General features: G+C 38.4%; 1 protein-coding gene across 1 annotated transcript; it reads right to left on the reverse strand.

Annotated features, from left to right (window-relative positions):
- Positions 1-867: 867 nt before the first annotated feature.
- Positions 868-19,658, reverse strand: LOC308704560 (uncharacterized protein). The gene is made up of 5 exons (XM_081388964.1): positions 19,645-19,658; positions 17,516-18,412; positions 15,027-15,902; positions 13,702-14,163; positions 868-2,372 (listed from the first exon to the last, which is right to left on the reverse strand). The coding sequence occupies exons 2-5, from the start codon at positions 18,405-18,407 to the stop codon at positions 1,231-1,233; spliced, it is 3,372 nt and encodes a 1,123-aa protein (XP_081245090.1). The 5' UTR covers positions 18,408-18,412; positions 19,645-19,658; the 3' UTR covers positions 868-1,230.
- Positions 19,659-19,670: the final 12 nt, after the last annotated feature.

The following is a 19,670-nucleotide window of genomic DNA, read 5'->3' on the forward strand; positions in this document are numbered from 1 at the left end:
CACATCATGAACAAATTTGTTTTTGTGTGTGTTCAAGTTCAGTTATTATATATTATTTTGTAAAATATTTTGTGTGTGCAAGTTCAGTTATTATATATTATTTTGTAAAATATTTAGTGTGTTCAAGTTGAGGTGTGATATATTATTTTGTAAAATATACACAATCTACCCCAAGAGTCATCCTTGTCTTCCCTCTATACTTGAAAATGTGGTCGATCTAGTGACTGAAAAAACTATAACATGATTCCTTGTTTATTTTACTTGAGTTATTATATTATGCTAGACCCAATTATTTCTCAACATTCCTAGGAACCAGGTTTAATTGCAATAAATAAAGTAGTATTTGGGTGTAATAAAACTGTAAAACTCTAATGTAGTTAAAACTGGGTGGGTGGAAATACTGCCTGGCACAACTAGGATCCTGGAAATGCGTTCCTGAGACTGCGGTTCTCCGAGTCGGTAGGTGGCGCTGTCACAAAAAAACTAGGGTCCTAGAAATGCGGTCCTAGAAGTGGGGTCCTGAAAATGCAGCCTCCGGCTCTGCAGGCAGATAATATTGGGTTGTGCAAAGCTGTGTTGAGATGGAGACAGTAATCATGTGAAAACTGTATGTTGTTTAAAGTTCATAGTATTTGTTCTGACTTCATGAAGCCTCATGGTGTGAATGAAACATCAAACTGACTAGAACTCTATGAAATGTATATGATACTGGATTATCAAGGGTGAAACTGTTAATAATGTAGAAAGACAGCAATCTCATTCAATGTCAGTCATGTGTGGGTAAATATAATTTGATTAAACATTTAAAAGCTCATGAGAAATTTAAAACATGAAATGTGCAATAAGCAAACAATGCTTCATGGCTTTCAGAAATAAAATTATTTTATTAGAAAATAAAAATGGACAACAAAATTGATAAAATGAGTAGGCCTAAAGAGTTTAATTAATAATTACAGTTAAATGTTCTTTCTTCAGAATGAGAAGCTGATGGGATTTCAGAGAAAACCCTGATTATAGGCACAAATCACATTTCTGAAGTGAGAACTATTAAATATGATTAATGACAATTATCTAATGTAATATTAACATTTTATATTGACAAAAAAAACAACCCAGAAAGCCTAAGCCACTTCTTCCGAGTGTGAACTCTCATGTGACGTTTAAGAGTTGATTTGCGTCTGAAACTAGTTATGCAGTGAAAACAAGTGGGTTTTTCTTCAGTGTGGCTCCTCAATTATGTATTTTCTCATGTTTATGTAAATTTTGCCGCAGTGAAAAACTCTTTCCACACACAGAACATGAATGCGGCTTCTCCTTCATATGAACTGTCAGGTGTCTCTTCAGGTTTGATGATCCAATAAATGTTTTGCCGCATTGATCACACGTGAACGGCTTCTCTCCGGTGTGAACTCTCATGTGAACATTAAGATGATGTTTGTATGTGAAACGGTTTCCACACTGAACACACATATGTGCCTTTTCTCCAGTGTGGATTTTCACATGTCTCTTAAGGGATGTTGATTGTGTGAAACTCTTCCCACACTGATCACATGTGTGTGTTTTCTCTCCAGTGTGGATACTTATGTGTTCCTTCAGATGTGTTTTTTGTATAAAACTCTTCCCACACTGATCACATGTGAACGGCTTCTCTCCAGTGTGAACTCTCATGTGAATCTCAAGATTATGTTTGGCTGTGTAACTCTTTCCACACTGAGTGCAGGTGAAAGACTTCTTGGCTATTCCTTTCTTTAAAAATATATTTTTATTCTTTGAGCGACTCAAAGGTTTTTCTCCAGGTTTGACATGATGTTCCTCCTCCACTTCTCTCAGTTCTTCACTCTCCTCCTTCACTTCGCTCAGTTCTTCACTCTCCTCCTTCACTTCATTCAGTCCTTCACTCTTCTCCTTCACTTCACTCAGTTCTTCACTCTCCTCCTCCACTTCATTCAGTCCTTCACTCTTCTCCTTCACTTCACTCAGTTCTTCGCTCTCCTCCTTCACTTCACTCAGTTTTTCGCTCTTCTCCTTCACTTCACTCAGTTCTTCGCTCTCCTCCTTCACTTCACTCAGTTCTTCGCTCTCCTCCTTCACTTCACTCAGTTCTTCGCTCTCCTCCTTCACTTCACTCAGTTCTTCGCTCTTCTCCTTCACTTCACTCAGTTCTTCGCTCTCCTCCTTCACTTCACTCAGTTCTTCACTCTCCTCCTTCAGTTCACTCAGTTCTTCACTCTCCTCCTTCAGTTCACTCAGTTCTTCACTCTCCTCCTTCAGTTCACTCAGTTCTTCACTCTCCTCCTTCAGTTCACTCAGTTCTTCACTCTCCTCCTTCAGTTCACTCAGTTCTTCACTCTCCTCCTTCAGTTCCATCAGGTCTGGAATGAAAGAAAAAAGGTTTCATTTTCAGGAAAATAATTAGAAGAGAGAAATATGAAAGTGAGCCCTGATGTAATAGCAGAAAGAACTAGTAGACAACTGCTATAACATCATAATTCTGGTGTAAATTATAAATTAATTGCATTAATGAGGTACATTGATATTTCAGTTATTATTTTCAAGGCATTTCTGAAGTGAGAACTATTAAACATATTTGATTAATGACAAATATTTAATGTAATATTAACATTTATACAATACTGCCTATGGGTGTGTTAAATTGACAAAAAATATCATATCTCAATATGTGTTAGGATTTTTACGATAACAATAATGAAACAATATTTTGCTAATGAAACAATCATGAAATAATATTAAAACCACCAGTAGGTGACGGTCCATATCTAAATGAGCGATTAATTGAATTAGGAATTGAATTAGGAATTTAATTATTATGCATTACTCCTTGTATACTCAATCTATGGCAAATTTTTTGCAAAACACTGTCTGAATGTTTCCTGTAGAACTGAAAAGCTCTTAAACCTGTTGCGCCGGCACCAATAAAGTCATGCAGATAGCAGATTTGAACAAAAAAATCAAGTGCAAATACAAATGCAAAAATAAGATGAGTAAAAAAATAGGATATATGATCACAGAAACCCCCTGTTAACAGGTTAATGTCACGTTTCCCATTCCATGACTAGTAAAATAATAGCAATTTACTCTCTGTAAAATGGCGTAATCCGCAGAGTGATGGACATGGAGATGGGTTAAAAGGTTGGTGGCTACACATTCTGCAGATTGGGTTTAAGGGGATCGCACACCTGATGAGAAGTGCCGCGACGCGTCTAGGACAACTCGAGGTATCGCCCACCGGACGCGCACTTTCTCAGTTTATGGCCAGCAATATTGTTATGTCTAAGAACATTATGAAATGAAGATAATGCCTGTCTGTACTATGTTATGATTGTACTGTACAATTAAATAAAATAGTTGCTGAGTCTGCGATCTGAACACTTTACCTCAGACCATCCGTTAACTGAATGAATTGAGAATCTTAACGCTCTGTGTCGCGGCCGGATTTTGAGCCGTTGCTGGGCGCAGTTGCTGGGCACCGCGGATAGACACCGAATGACAGCGCCGGTGTGTGTACACTCATAGAGAAAAATGCGTTCGAATTTTAAAGACGTGCGCTTCTTGTCCGGTGTGCGACCCCCTTTAAGGAGATGGTTTCTTTACGAGATGTTGTGAGCTTAATTTTTTTGGGTTTGGACAGAGTGTTTAACTCTCTCGCTCAGACGTCATTCTTCTGCAGCGTGCGCTGCGTCGTCTTCTTATTTGATAGGTGTCAGCGGGTGCAATACAGCCACCTGAGAGGTCAACCAGGTACTGGCGCTGGAGTATTTACGTGTCATGTTATCATAAGAGTCCTGTTCATTTTAACCCCTGGGGTCAGCAATCACGCCGGCGGGATCTGCTCGTTTTTTTTCTTATCAGTGCAAAAGAGATTCAAAATAATCTGTTGATTTTGATCTTACATGCTTGTGTTATACATCAATCGATCCTGTTAAGTGTGTATTATTTTTGTGTATATTCACAATAAAAAACATGTTTTGCTTTTTGCCAAATGAAGAAAAATAAACATGATGCGAGTTCTGCTTTCTCTCTGTCAGTGTAGTCCATTCTGAAACGCGTCCGAAAATGAACTGTAACTCAGCGAATACTCAAGTCAATCAGGCATACAGACACACAGGCATGAAGCTTAAATTCTCTTCTTTTAAATGAAGTAATTTTTATAAAAAACAAATATTCTCAGTTTATGTAATATGTATGAAAAGAGAGAGATGTCAGTCGTTCTCATCTCATCTCATTATGTTTTAATGTGACCCCGCCCACTGAGAGTGCGCACTATTCAAACGCAAAAAATCTGAGGTGATCCAGGCAAACATGTGAATGCCTACATCAGCTGGATAACACACACCGCGGGTCATGTACTTTACGACGCTGTGAGGAATAATACTATCTTAATAATAATCCTTAAATTCCTTAATAAAGAAAATTTACCTCAGAAGTGCTAGAAGGATCCTGCTGAGGAATAGGTCAGTTCTATATCTGCTTTGTTCTAATCGCAAGTGTCTGTACACACAAAAAGACTGTTTAAATATGAATCGCGTTTCTATGTATGAATGAATGAATGGACAGATGCTACAGCTGGCAAAAAAGACTGTTTTAAAATTAATCGCGTTTCTGTGTGTGAATGAATGAACAAGCTTTTCATGAACATTGCTCTTGCATTCTTTCTTTTGGCTCAGTGACACATCTGAATGAATGGCTCATTATGTATGCGGGCCCCATTGTCTCCTCAGGTGTGAACCACTACATATGCATGATGGTGTTGGATCGTTGACGCCCACTCGCCTTGCCTTTCCAAACAGAAAGTGTCTTACAAAATTTAAATCAATGTATTGTTTTATGTGAGTGATTAGGCAGGATGATTTTCACATAATTTTTAAGAAAAAACTCTAGGCGACAAAATGCATTTTTCAGAAGTCTTATGGACACATTTTTAGTATTTTGAGGCCTTATTTCAGAAACTTTAGTTTTTTCAATAACCATGCATAAACATTACTTCACATTAAACATTATTCTCTCAAAAATACAAACATGTACATACATGTTGCTCACATATTATGGTAGCCCTGTTTGTGCTAAATAGAGTGTTATTACACCTTTGACATTAATATGTTTATAAGCAACTGAAAAAAGCACAAATGTCAGTGCATGTCAGAACATCTCAAGGATCCCCAAAAACACCTTAGACCCCAGAGGGTTAAACATTGTGGTTATCACCAATACCAGTATATTGTCACACTCTAAATTAACATGATGTCAATATTTCATGCTTTGAATATCACGATTATCGTCAACACCGGTATATTGCGACACCCCTAAATTGAATCGTTTGTTCAAACGATTTGTTCATAATTACTGATTCATTTAGAAATTAAGCAAGTGGATAGGCTTGTTTGACTTCATGCAGCTCTGCGCAGATCGATCAGTGTCTGGCTTGGAGCAGGGCATGCCCGTTAGAAATGTTGTCCGACTTGAGACAGCGCCAACTCCACGTGGATGTGACGTATGCCATCAAGTACGCAAGAGTACTAGAACACTAGATACTAACAGTGCAACTGATCATCTTTTCTCCACTTTAACATCCTGCTTGGACAACTTCTGCCCCCTTTCCTTCAGGCCAGCCCACGCCACACCCGCTGCCCCCTGGTTATCTGATGATCTCCGTGAACATCATTCTTAACTCAGGGCTGCAGTGCATAGAGGAAGTGGCGCAAATCAAAAGATCCTACTGACCTTGGTATTTATCAATTCCTCCTTTCTTCCTTCTCTGCTAATATCTCTACTGCAAAAATGACTTACTATCCCAACAAAATAAACAATTCTTCAGACTCTCGCAAACTTTTCAAAACCTTCTCCTCTCTTCTCAACCCTCCTCCTCCTTCATCAACCGTAACATCTGACGATTTTGCCACATTCTTCATAAATAAAACCACCACCATCAGCGGCCAATTTACCAATCCACAAACGGACACACACATTTTACCAGCTAACACACACATTTTACCCTCCTTGCCTTTACGTTCAGAGGCAGAAGTCTCCAAACTCCTCCTTTCCAATCGCCCTACCACCTGTCCTCTTGATCCTATTCCCACTAACCTACTTCAAGCCATTTCATCCTCAGTTGTACCCGCACTCACATACATCATAAACACCTCTCTTCACACTGGTACCTTTCCCACAGCATTTAAGCAGACTCGGGTAACCCCACTGCTTAAGAACCCCATTCTAAATCCAGCACATCTGGAAAGTTATAGACCAGTATCTCTTCTTCCATTTGTCGTGAAACACTTGAAAGAGTTGTTTTAAACCAGATCTCTTCCTTCCTTACACAGAACAACCTCTTGGACAGCAACCAGTCTGGTTGCAAAAGCGGACACTCAACTGAGACTGCCCTGCTCTCAGAAATTGAAGCTCTGAGACTGGCAAGAGTAGCTTCCAAATCCTCAGTTCCCATCCTGCTGGATCTGTCTGCTGCCTTTGACACAGTTAATCACCAGGGGCCTCATTTATAAAGCTTGCGTACGCACAAAACGGGGCTGAAAACATGCGTACGCCAGTTCCTGCGCAAAAGGTGGGATTTATAAAGAAAAACTTGACGTGAAAATATGCGCACCTGCACGCAAACTCTGACCCATGCGTACGCACATTTTGGAGAAGGAGCAGTTTGGCGACACCGATGGTGAGCTGGAGTTAAATGTATTTTTGGTCACTTTTAGAATTAAGAATTAAAATTAAACATAATACAGAAAGATAATACAAATATAATTTCACTCACCAAACCTGTCGCTTGAAGCAAATATCCATTCCTTCTTAAATGTCCGCGGCAGCGAGCGCGTTGGCCGTTTAGTGAAACTGACGCAGTTTAAATAAATAAAATAATGATTTAAACTATGTTTTACTTCTGATATAAACATTTAGATTAAATATGCCATTCAAATTATGGAGTTAAACACTTAAACATGAATTCATACTGAATAGTTAAAAAAAAATTTTTATATTCAATCAATATAAATATTTGTTGTGGATGCGATTGTTTTTGAACACTTTTTCTGTGGCGTGCTTTAATGTTTTAACCACAGAGATAATTGCTTATCATGATAATACCAGATTGTCTGAGAAAATAGTTTCGTGCAAATAATGCACAAGGTCTATCCGTTTCCATTAAAAATGGAATTAAAATAGAATATTAAAAATAAAATTCGGCAAGTGGAAAAGATTGAGAAAAACTTTCTCTGAAATGTATTTTACACTATTTGATTTATGTAGGCTATTCAAAAACAAGGCAAGGATAGACAACTACTTGATTTGTATTAATGTAATGTTTCTTGTACCGTTTATATCATTTGCATATGATTATTCATCCACGTGATAACGTTTAAGTTATCACGTGGATGAATAATCATATGCAAATGATATGTAGATGAGGATCTGCATAGTAAAACGAGGCGTTGTAAGCTCCATATATGGTTATTTCGGGTGGAGACGCATGTGCGCACAATCTTCCGCTGACTGGGATTTATAAAGTGAATTCTGCGCAGGTTCTGGCGTACGCACGGTTTTATAAGTCTGAATATTGTTTTGCGTACGCCATTTTTGGCTTTTGTGCGTACGTACACTTTTAGTAAGGATCCTACGCACAGTTTTATAAATGAGGCCCCAGATCCTCCTGTCAATCCTAGAGATAAAGGTCATCTCGGGGGTCGCTGGTTCAAGTCTTACCTCTCAGGTAGGTCCTTTAGGGTATTGTGGAGGGTTGTGGTGTCTAAGACCCAACATCTAGCTACTGAAGTGCCTCAGGGCTCAGTGCTTGGACCACTTCTCTTCTCCATCTACATGAAATCACTAGGTTCTGTGATTCAGAAACATGGCTTTTCCTATCACTGCTATGCTGATGACACACAACTCTAGCACTCATTCCAGCCTGACGATCTGACGGTAGCTGATATAATCTCAGCCTGCCTGACAGACATTTCTAGTTGAATGAAGGACCACCACCTTCAAATTAACCTTGCGAAAACAGAGCTACTTGTGGTCCCGGCCAACCCAACACTTCCATCACAACTTCATTCAGCTAGGCTTGTCATCCATAACTCCATCAAGGTCAGCCAGGAACCTTGGAGTGGTAATTGTTGATCAATTGAACTTCACAGACCACATTGCTAGAACTGCCCGGTCATGTAGATTTGCCTTGTACAACATTAGGAGGATCAGGCCCTTCCTATCAGAACATGCTACTCAACTCCTTGTCCAAGCACTAGTTCTATCCAGACTGGACTATTGTAAAGCTTTCCTGGCTGGTCTTCCAGCTTGCACGGTCAAACCTCTGCAACTGATCAAGAATGCTGCAGCCAGAGTGGTCTTTAACAAGCCGAAGAGAGCACGTTACTCCTCTCCTCACAAAATTGCACTGGTTGCCAGTTGCCCCTCACATCAAATTCAAGTCACTGATGTTTGCCTACAGAACAACCAATGGCTCTGCTCCCTTTTACTTAAACTCATTACTTCAGACTTATGTGCCATCCAGAAACTTGCACTCTGCAAACGAACGACGTCTTGTGGTGCCATCTCAAAGAGGCACAAAATCTTTCTCTGACCTTTACCGTGACTGATCTAACTCAACCAGAGCTGCTGAGTCCATAGCCACTTTCAAGAAACGTCTGAAGACGCTTCTTTTTCGACAGCATTTGATCCAGTAATACTAACACTTTATCTTCATATATATATATATATATATATATATATATATATATATATATATATATATATATATATATATATATATAAAAAGTACAAGTTCTGTGTTAAATTAAACTGAGAAGGGTCATAGCACTTGCATATTGTTGTCGTACTGTTAGTTTAACTGCTTCTAGGGTTCTCATTTGTTAGTCGTTTTGGATAAAAGTGTTGTTTTTTTGTGTGTAAAATGTAAAGACCCTTTCAAACCAAAATTTAAATATCCCTCAGGCTAAAGGAAATGCACATTCTTGCGTGTACAGTAGAGGGCACAGCTCAAACAAACCTTTCAACTCTTCAGCCTTTTTGGATACCAGTGTTTTTTGCTAGTTTCAGCTCGACGCATTTATCATTTTCACGTCCTGCTCCACGTTGTTTAAATAGCAAATGCATTTTCAACCATTTGCTCGCCCATGGGTGTGTTGATCTGAAAACGAGGTGTGTTCAGGCCCACAGTTTGAGGAAACTGAAATAGACTAAAGCCCTATTCGCACTGGATTAGTATTATCTGGGGACCTCATGTGATTTAGAAAGGAAAAGTGACTTCACATCACTGCCAGATTCAAACTGTGCTTTCGTGCTTTGGCTGGCGCTGAGCCAGAATCTTGAGCCAGAAGCTCAGCGCTGTCATTTATCACAACTACGCAGTGATTTCAACCTCATAATGTTTATTTTAAGTTTCAGATATTTAAATACACATAAGCACGAGTAAAACAATACATTTGGAGTTTGTAAAATACACACTGATGTCTGTGGAAGCAGCAATAACAATCTATTCAAATATAATTTGCCGACATGTGTTAACGTTATTCATATCAGACAAACATAGTGGAAGTAACTATAAAGTTTACTCTATTCTTCTCAGTTCACCGGCCACTTTCTTTCATTTATTTTGGGAGAAAATGATGAATTCACATGCTTTAAATCTGACTGACAGGACAACATTGTGGTGCCCATCTCATGTTATAGATCAAGATTATTTATAAAGGTTTTTAAAACGACCAAACACACTCACTTACATGTATTTGAGAATCGGAATATCAGATAGGCTAGTTGATGACATGGTAAGCAAGTTTGTGAATATTTTGAATAAAAAAGGAAAAGCGAAATAAAAGCGACACATCTGTCAAACAGTATTATTGTGGCTGCGGTGTATCGCGTAAAGCGTCGCCATGGAAACATTAAAGGGAACGTTTCCCTTGAAAAAACTCACTCTGGAGGTGGGGGTGTCAGTTAGAATATTTTAAACTTACGCGTGAAAGAGTTAAAGAAAAGATCGAAAATAAATATTTGTGTGTGCTGTAAAGTGGTTAGAAAAAAATTAAATCGGAATCGGCTAAAATCGGTATCGGCAGGTCAAACTCAATGAAAAATCGGAATCGGCCTAGAAAATTGTAATCGGTGCATCTCTAGTAAAAAGGTCCGGAAAAATGACCTCAGGTAATACTAATCCTGTGCGAATAGACCCACTGTAAATATGTACGTAAACATTCATTCATTTTGTTTAAAAGTAGTTTTCCACTGTGTTTCAAGTATGGAGACGCTTGAAAAAGCATTCTGTTGCATTCTAGATGCTGGGACGAGTCTGTGGCAAAACTCAAGTGTTTTCCACACACCATTCCGATAAAAAAAAAAAAAAATCGAAAGCACTTGTTAGAGCAGGGGTCACCAAACTAAGGCCCGCGGGCCGACTCAGGCCCGCCACCCCCCTTTGACTGTCCCCCAGCCCCTCTGCCCCCCACTACTTGAATCGGCCCTATGAGGCAATCCCCAAAAGTCGTCATGGACGGTACGTCATGGTAGGCTACGGGCGTCACAGTTTGGTGCATACATTTACACGGAGAATACACAGTATAAAAATAAATAAAACTTGCGTGCAATTTAATTAATGTAATGCGGAACTACTGTTAGATACGCGGATTCGGGACACCTAATCTGTAGCTCCGCCTTAGCTCTGAAGCAGGCTGCGGTGTAAAGATTGCAATGCTGGAAAATGTTGAGAGAGAGGTGTGGGCGCGATCGAAAAGTCGTAAAGTGTTTACTTATATTTGTGTGTGTGTGTGTGTGTGTGTGTGTGTGTGGCGCGGCCGCGATCGAACAGTGGAAACATAAAAACATACTCCGTCATTTAGTTTATACAGGACATCATTCAAACTGCAAAGTGTTTAAGTTACTGTTAATTACATTTAAGGAAAACAAATATATTAATCTGAAATGTAGCAGATTAATTTTCAATTAATTCAGGTACAATTACCAAACATATCAAGGTATTTTTATTAATTGAATTAATGAACTAATTATATAAAACTATTGTCAGTGCACTACAAATAAACTGGTTCTATGCCTTTACTTTATTAATAAAACTTATTTAAAAAAAAATACAAGGCTTAAGACATTTATTTTTCTTTTGGTGGTCTAGCCTGAGACATGCACAAGCCTTCTACATTTTTGTTTTGCTTTTCCCTTCATTGTACCCAACCGTGATGTCTGAACCGAGGTATGAACCGAACCGTGATTTCTGTGTACCGTTCCACCCCTAAAAGAGAGTGCAGAGTTTTCAAAGAACAGTGGACCAGCGATTATTTGTGAAGAATAACTTTAAATAAAACAAAGTGTGAAGACTCGATTACAACATTTGCAAACCACTAGTAAAGATAAACAAATATGTGCCAGGAATCAAGTGTTGATATTGTAGGGTGGATATAGTAGTGGGGATGGCTGTGCCAGGCTAGTAATCTCTACTACACAATGAGGCCTGCTGGTGGTCATTTTGGTCTGGGTCATACAATTCTATGTTATATAGCTGACCCGGCCCCGGCCCCCCATCACAGTCAGGAACGATAATGTGGCCCCCAGAGAAAAAAGTTTGGTGACCCCTGTGTTAGAGGCACGAAACATCTTTTACAATAGGTAAGTGCCATTGCATGATCCAATCTGAAGTCAATTAATACATTGTTCGACCGGACATAATCTACCCTTATAAAGATAATCCCGTCCGAATAGGGCTTTAGATCATTCAAATAGGGTCAATAATGTCAGAATGGCTGTTTACGGAAAGGCGTGAAACATCATGAATAATGCTATGTGGATCCTCTCCAGTGTTGTCAGACATGATGACTGAATGGGCCCTATTTTAACGGTCTGAAACACAAGAATCAAAAGCGAAACACAAGTAACTTTGTTGGCGGATCTCAAATCTAAAATGGGTTGTCTGAAGTAGCTACATTACTCATAGGTGCGGTTTGGGTGTAATGTGAAATAAACCAACCAGAGCATCATCTCACATTCCCTTTAAGAGCAGGTGCGTTTGTTCTAGGGGTGGGCGATATGGCAAAAATATCATATCACGATTTTTTTCAGGAAAATCACGATTAACGATTTTATCACTATTCTTTTTATGTTGGTTTTACTATTTTGTGACTTAGCATTACAGCCAATCTAATGTCCATATTCTAAAAACAAAACCTTAGGTAACAAAAAAAAAAAAAAAAAAAAAAAAAAAAAAATGGCAGACAGGGGCAAAGATAAAAATATTTGTCATTATTTTCTTTGTTATTAAATATTAAGATCACAGATACACATTACACATACACAACTTAATATTCAAATTAAATAGGCTAAACAGTGCTTTATATTTTCAGCTACAGTAGGTGTATTTAACAGTAGCATTGAAGAAAGTAATTAAATGAACAAATATGAAAGTAAAACAAAACAGACTTCACTGTATAAATTAAACATTGATACTTATTAAAGCTACTATTAAAGTTATCAGTCAAGAGCAATGAGTGATTTTCTCTTTGCATTTTGTTGTTTTATTAACATTAAAGGATATCCCTTTAAGGACAAGCGGCAGCGTGTTTACTATTGCTACTGTCTCTTTAAGAGTTGCGCGCGACGCGTCTAATATACACGCATTAGACAAGCAGATTTTCTCTCAATTTTCTCAAGTTTGCTTTCACTTTAGACATAAACGACTTTATGTAAACCTTGTGTGTATTTGACAGTATAAGCACAATAAGACTCGAAAGATAACTTAGTCCAGTATCCAGGCGCTGGTAGACAGGCTTTTAGTGCGTGAGCTTCACATGTACGCGCTGAGGAACACACATGTTAGAGCAGCGCATCAGCACGCGAATTAAATGTTTAACCGACAAGGCATTAAAGCACATGCAAATTATGAACTTTTGTGAACTGCAGTGTCCCGTTCCGCTGCGTTAACATTTTATGTGAATATACGTCGCGTTGTTCAGTATGTTGGGACAGAGGCGCCAGAACAGATATAGGCTAATGCACGATTCTACGATATTTCTTCAAAAGCAGATCGTGGAGACATTTTAATCGCCCACGATCAAAAATCGTCATATCGCACACCCCTAGTTTGTTCCATGCCGGATTGCTATTATAATGATGAATTTGCCAGGCACACACAACTTACATGATAGTAAAGGTGATTTCGCAGTCTTCAGAATTTTGTTTCCCGGTTCTTGACGGACAACTCACTTTGTCAGATGTCTTTATATACCTATGTGTCTTGCCACTATTGATCAAACAGTTTTGATCCATCATTACTACAATTAGCCTGAATAATTTGGGTAAATATGCAAACTAGATTTATGCCTATTTTTTCACATCTTGATGGACACCACAATGATTTCCCTCATGTGGTAATATTTTTCCTTGTAATTATGAATGGTTTGCAAAAATTTGAACTGCTGCGTAAGTGCAGAGAAAAGCAAAGTGTATGCGCATTGTGCACAAGCTACATTATGGCCATGCATGCACCCTTAAAATAGCATCTGAATAACACGCCACTGACTTTAGAATAGGTTTTTCCTGGACTGGGGCGGAATTGTTTAATGAAACTGCAAAATAGCACCAGGAAATAGACGTCTATTAGAGGAAATAGACGGTTCGCTATTTTTTCATGTTTCTGTAAATTTTGCCGCAGTGAAAAACACTTACCACACACGGAACATGAATGCGGCTTCTCCTTCGTATGAACTTTCAAGTGTCTTTTCAGGCTTGATGATCCATGAAATGTTTTGCCACATTGATCACACATGAACGGCTTCTCTCCGGTATGAACTCTCACGTGAACATGAAGATGATGTTTGTGTGTGAAACTGTTTCCACAGATAACACACATATGTGGCTTTTCTCCAGTGTGGATTTTCATGTGTCTCTTAAGGCATTGTGATTGCCTGAAACTCTTCCCACACTGATCACATGTGAAAGTGTGAACTCTCATGTGACCATTAAGTTTATGTTTGCTTGTGAAACTCTTTCCATACTGAGTGCAGGTGAAAGATTTCTTGGCTCTTCCTTTCTTTAAAAATATATTTTTAGTCTTTGAGCGACTCAAAGTTTTTTTACCAGGTTTGACATGATGTTCCTCCTCCACTTCACTCAATTCTTCACTCAGGTCTGAAATGAAAGAAAACTTTTTCATTTAATTTTCAGCAAAATAATTTGAAGAGAGAAATATGAAAGTGAGCCCTGATGTAACAGCAAAAAGTACTAGTAGACAACTGCTATAAAATATCCTAATTCTGGTGTTTTCATAAATTAGTTGCATGAATGAAGTACATTGATCTTTCAATTATTATTTTCAAGGCATTATAGGCACAAACCACGTTTCTGAAGTGAGAACTATTAAATATATTTGATTAATGACAATTATCGAATGTAATATTAACATTTATACAATACTGCCTAGGGGTGTGCAATATTGACAAAAAAATATATATCTCGATATTTGTTAGGATTATTGATAACAATAATGGAACAATATTTTGCTGAGTCTGTTTTGTTTGGTACAGACCTGTCATGGATAAATAAATATGAAAATAAATCCACCAGTAGATGGCGGCAAGTCCATGTCTTAATGAGTGATTAATTGAATCATTCATTCAAATGATTTGTTCATAATTACTGATTAATTTAGAAAGGAAGCAAGTGGATAGGCTTGTTCGACTTAATGCAGCTCTGCGCAGATCGATCAGTGTCTGGCTTGGAGCAGGGCATGCCTGTTAGAAATGTTGTCCGACTTGAGACTTGTAAGGTTTTTCTCCAGTGTGAATTCTCTGGTGTTGTTTTGAGGAAACTGACATAGACTGAGCCATTGACCAACAAAAACCTGGTCTAAAGTAAATGAAGCAGTATTTTTTGTTATTTCCAGACCTTTTGCTTTAGATAATGCGCTTAGATCGTTAAAATATTGCCGTTAATGTTAGAATGGCTGTATGCGGGGAGGCGTGAAACATCATGAATAATAATGTGATTCACACCTGACTCTTGCTTCTTCCCAGTGTGAACTCTCGTGTGATGGCTAAGAGTTGGTTTGTGTCTGAAACTAGATCCGCTCTGATCACATGAGGGCAGCTTATCTCCAGTGTGGATCCTCTCATGTGTTTTCAGACTTGATGACTGACTGAATCTCTTGTCACAGTGTGAACACTTGTAAGGTTTTTCTCCAGTGTGAATTCTCTGGTGTTGTTTTAAAAGGCTCGCTGTAAGGAAAGTCTTCTCACACTCAAAGCACATGTACTCTTTCAAACCAGTATGAGTTTTCTGATGTGCATGTAAATATGGCAGCAGTGAAAAACTCTTTCCACACACAGAACATGAATGTGGCTTCTCCTTCGTATGAACTGTCAGGTGTCTCTTCAGGGTTGATGATCCATGAAATTGTTTGCCGCATTGATCACATGTGAACGGCTTCTCTCCGGTGTGAACTCTCATGTGAACATGAAGATTACTTTTGCATCTGAAATGCCTTCCACACTGAACACACATATGTGGCTTTTCTCCAGTGTGGATTCTCATGTGACTCTTAAGGTTTGATGATTGTGTGAAACTCTTCCCACACTGATCACATGTGAACGGCTTCTCTCCAGTATGAACTCTCATGTGATACTCAAGTTTATGTTTTGTTGTGATGCTCTTTCCACACTGAGTGCAGGTGAAAGATTTCTTGGCTCTTCCTTTCTTTAAAAGTGTATTTTTAGTCTTTGAGCGACTCAAGGGTTTTTCTCCAGGTTTGACATGATGTTCCTCCTCCACTTCACTCAGTTCTTCACTCTCCTCCTTCACTTCACTCAGTTCTTCATTCTCCTCCTTCACTTCACTCAGTTCTTCACTCTCCTCCTCCACTTCCATCAGGTCTGAAATAAAAAAAAAGGTTTAATTTCATTTTTAGCACAGACAAATAATTTGAAGAGAGAAATATGAAAGTGAGCCCTGATGTAATAGCAGAAAGTACTAGTAGACAACTGTTATAACATTATCATAATTCTGGTGTGTTTTCATAAATTAATTGCATAAATGAGGTACATTGATCTTTCAATTATTATTTTCAAGGCATTTCTGAAGTGAGAACTATTAAAAATGTATTAATGACATAAATATTTAATGTAATAACATTTATACAATACTGCCTAGGAGCAATATTGACAAAAAAATATTATATCTCGATATTAGTTAGGGTTTTTTCGATAACAATAATGATACAATATTTAGCTGAGTCTGTTTTGTTCGGTACAGGCCTGTCATGGTTAAATAAATATGAAAATAAAACCACCAGTAATTGGCGGCAAGTCCATGTCTTAATGAGTGATTAATTGAATCATTCATTCAAACAATTTGTTCATAATTACTGAATAATTTAGAAATTAAGCAAGTGGATAGGCTTGTTCGACTTAATGCAGCTTTGCGCAGATCGATCGGTGTCTGGCTTGGAGCAGGGCATGCTGGTTAGAAATGTTGTCCGACTTGAGACAGCGCCGACTCCACGTGACTGACGTATGCCATCAAAGTACGCGAGAGCGATTCAAGAGCAGCCAGATGACTCAGCCAGCGCAGTTTCTTATGACGACACTGCTTGTCCACTATTGGCCGGATTCACCGCATGACAACGATCATGTGTTTATTCTCACACCTTCAGCTAAACTAATTCCGAGTTCACACTGCACGACTTTAAAGGGATAGTTCACCCAAAAATGAAAATGCTGTCATCATTTAATCACCCTCATGTTATTCCAAACCTGTATGACTTTCTTACTTCTGCTGAACCCAAAAGAAGATATTTTAAAGAAGTTTTATAATTAAACAGTTGCTGGTCCCCATTGACTTCCATAGTATTTTTTTTCCCTACTATGGAAGTCAACGGGGTCCATCAGTCGTTTGGTTACCGACTTTCTTAAAAATATCATCTTTTGTGTTCAGCAGAAGAAAGAAATTCATACAGGTTTGGAATAACATGAGGGCGAGTAAATAAGGACAGCTTTTTCATTTTTGGGTGAACTATCCCTTTAAGCCAGATTTTCTTTCGCCGACAGGTTTTGCGAAATCACCAACAAATGCCATTGTCGTTGGCAAATGGGTGCACGTTCACGACAGTGACAATAATCACAGCTTTCGACTTTCCCCCATTCATTTCAAATACCCCACACTAAACTCACCGCAGGAGTTTGGTGATGCCGCATTAGGCATCAACCTAAGTTTCAGACTTGTTAAATGACGGAATCTCGTCACAGCATGAACACTTGTTAGGTTTTTCTCCAGTGTGAATTCTCTGATGCTATTTTGAGGAAACTGACATAGACTGAGCCATTGACCAACAAAAACCTAGTCTTAAATAAATTAAGCAGTATTTTTTGTTATTTAAAGACCTTTTGCTTTAGATAATGCGCTTAGATTGTTAAAATATTGCCGTTAATGTTAGAATGGCTGTATGCGGGGAGGCGTGAAACATCATGAATAATGCTGTGATTCACACCTGACTCCCGCCTCTTCCCAGTGTGAACTCTCATGTGATGCCTAAGAGTTGGTTTGTGTCTGAAACTAGATCCGCTCTTGTCACATGAGGGCAGCTTCTCTCTAGTGTGGATCCTCTCATGTGTTTTCAGACTTGATGACTGACTGAATCTCTTGTCACAGTGTGAACACTTGTAAGGTTTTTCTCCAGTGTGGATCCTCTCATGTGATTTCAGACCTGATAAATCATTGAATCTCTTGTCACAGTGTGAACACTTGTAAGGTTTTTCTCCAGTGTGAATTCTCTGGTGTTGTTTTAAAAGGCTCGCTGTAGTAAAAGTCTTCTCACACTCAAAGCACATGTGTTCTCTCACACCAGTGTGTATTTTCTGATGTGCGTGTAAATATGTCAGCAGTGAAAAACTCTTTCCACACACAGAACATGAATGTGGCTTCTCCTTCGTATGAACTGTCAGGTGTCTCTTCAGGGTTGATGATCCATGAAAGTGTTTGCCGCAATGATCACACGTGAACGGCTTCTCTCCGGTGTGAACTCTCATGTGAACATGAAGATTACTTTTCCATCTGAAACGGTTTCCACACTGAACACACATATGTGGCTTTTCTCCAGTGTGGATTCTCATGTGACTCTTAAGGTTTGATGATTGTGTGAAACTCATCCCACACTGATCACATGTGAACGGCTTCTCTCTGGTGTGAACTCTCATGTGATACTCAAGTTTATGTTTTGTTGTGAAACTCTTTCCACACTGAGTGCAGGTGAAACATTTCTTGGCTCTTCCTTTCTTTAAAAGTGTATTTTTAGTCTTTGAGCGACTCAAAGGTTTTCCTCCAGGTTTGACATGATGTTCCTCCTTCACTTCACTCAGTTCTTCACTCTCCTCCACTTCCATCAGGTCTGAAATCAAAGAAAAGGTTTAATTTCATTTTTAGCACAGACAAATAATTTGAAGAGAGAAATATGAAAGTGAGCCCTGATGTAATAGCAGAAAGTACTAGTAGACAACTGTTATAACATTATCATAATTCTGGTGTGTTTTCATAAATTAATTGCATGAATGAGGTACATTGATCTTTCAATTGTTATTTTCAAGGCATTTCTAAAGTGAGAACTATTAAAAATGTATTAATGACATAAATATTTAATGTAATAACATTTATACAATACTGCCTAGGAGCAATATTGACAAAAAAATATTATATCTCGATATTAGTTAGGGTTTTTTCGATAACAATAATGATACAATGTTTATCGAGTCTGTTTTGTTCGGTACAGACCTGTCATGGTTAAATAAATATGAAAATAAAACCACCAGTAATTGGCGGCAAGTCCATGTCTTAATGAGTGATTAATTGAATCATTCATTCAAACAATTTGTTCATAATGACGGATTCATTTAGAAATGAAGCTAGTGGATAGGCTTGTTCGACTTAATGCAGCTTTGCGGAGATCAATCGGTGTCTGGCTTGGAGCAGGGCATGCTGGTTAGAAATGTTGTCCGACTTGAGACAGCGCCGACTCCACGTGGCTGTGACGTATGCCATCAAAGTACGCTAGAGTCACAAAGTAAGGTTCTGTCACATGCAGTCTCCTCCACACAGCACACAGATCTCAAGCTCCTCCTCTCAGCTAGCCTAGCGCAGACTGCACATCCATACACAACTGATAAAACTTTTAGAATTATCAGCAAAAATACTTTTAAATAAAAATGTCAAAATGAATTAAATTATAAAATGCTCAATGTAATTGACAACATGAATTTCTTTTACATGCCTACAACCAATGTAAACACTATGCCAGATGAATAATAATGAACATTACACACATACCTGTACAAATCAACAAAAAAAATACATAAGGCTCTGTTACATGCAGTCTCCTCCACACAGCACACACAGATCTCAAGCTCCGGTTAGCAGATAAACATACAGAAAACCCTGTAGACTAGCAGGTGGAAACATCTACTTTAAAGCTGGCAAAAAGTCTGTTTACAAGGTTTATATTCAATTGACACATTAACTGCATGTTCACAACCTCAAAACTAAAATTTAAACATGCATAAAACAAGGTTTACATCGTCCAAAAACCGAAATAAATGTTTAAAACTGACGTGAAAAATAATACATTACCTCCTCTCAGCTGGCCTAGCGCAGAC

This window comes from Scardinius erythrophthalmus (assembly GCF_964197995.2).
Source record: "Scardinius erythrophthalmus genome assembly, chromosome: 1".
NCBI lineage: Eukaryota > Metazoa > Chordata > Actinopteri > Cypriniformes > Leuciscidae > Scardinius > Scardinius erythrophthalmus.

Bases quoted from the DNA above. Each gene is read 5' to 3' on its own strand.
- LOC308704560 (XM_081388964.1), bottom strand. From the start codon at position 18,407: ATGGAAGTGGAGGAGAGTGAAGAACTGAGTGAAGTGAAGGAGGAACAT. The intron at 14,164-15,026 runs GTGTGAATCACA...CTTTCATTTCAG, and splicing joins TGGGAAGAAGCAAGAGTCAG to ACCTGAGTGAAGAATTGAGT. The intron at 2,373-13,701 runs GTAAGTGTTTTT...CTTTCATTCCAG, and splicing joins GCATTCATGTTCCGTGTGTG to ACCTGATGGAACTGAAGGAG.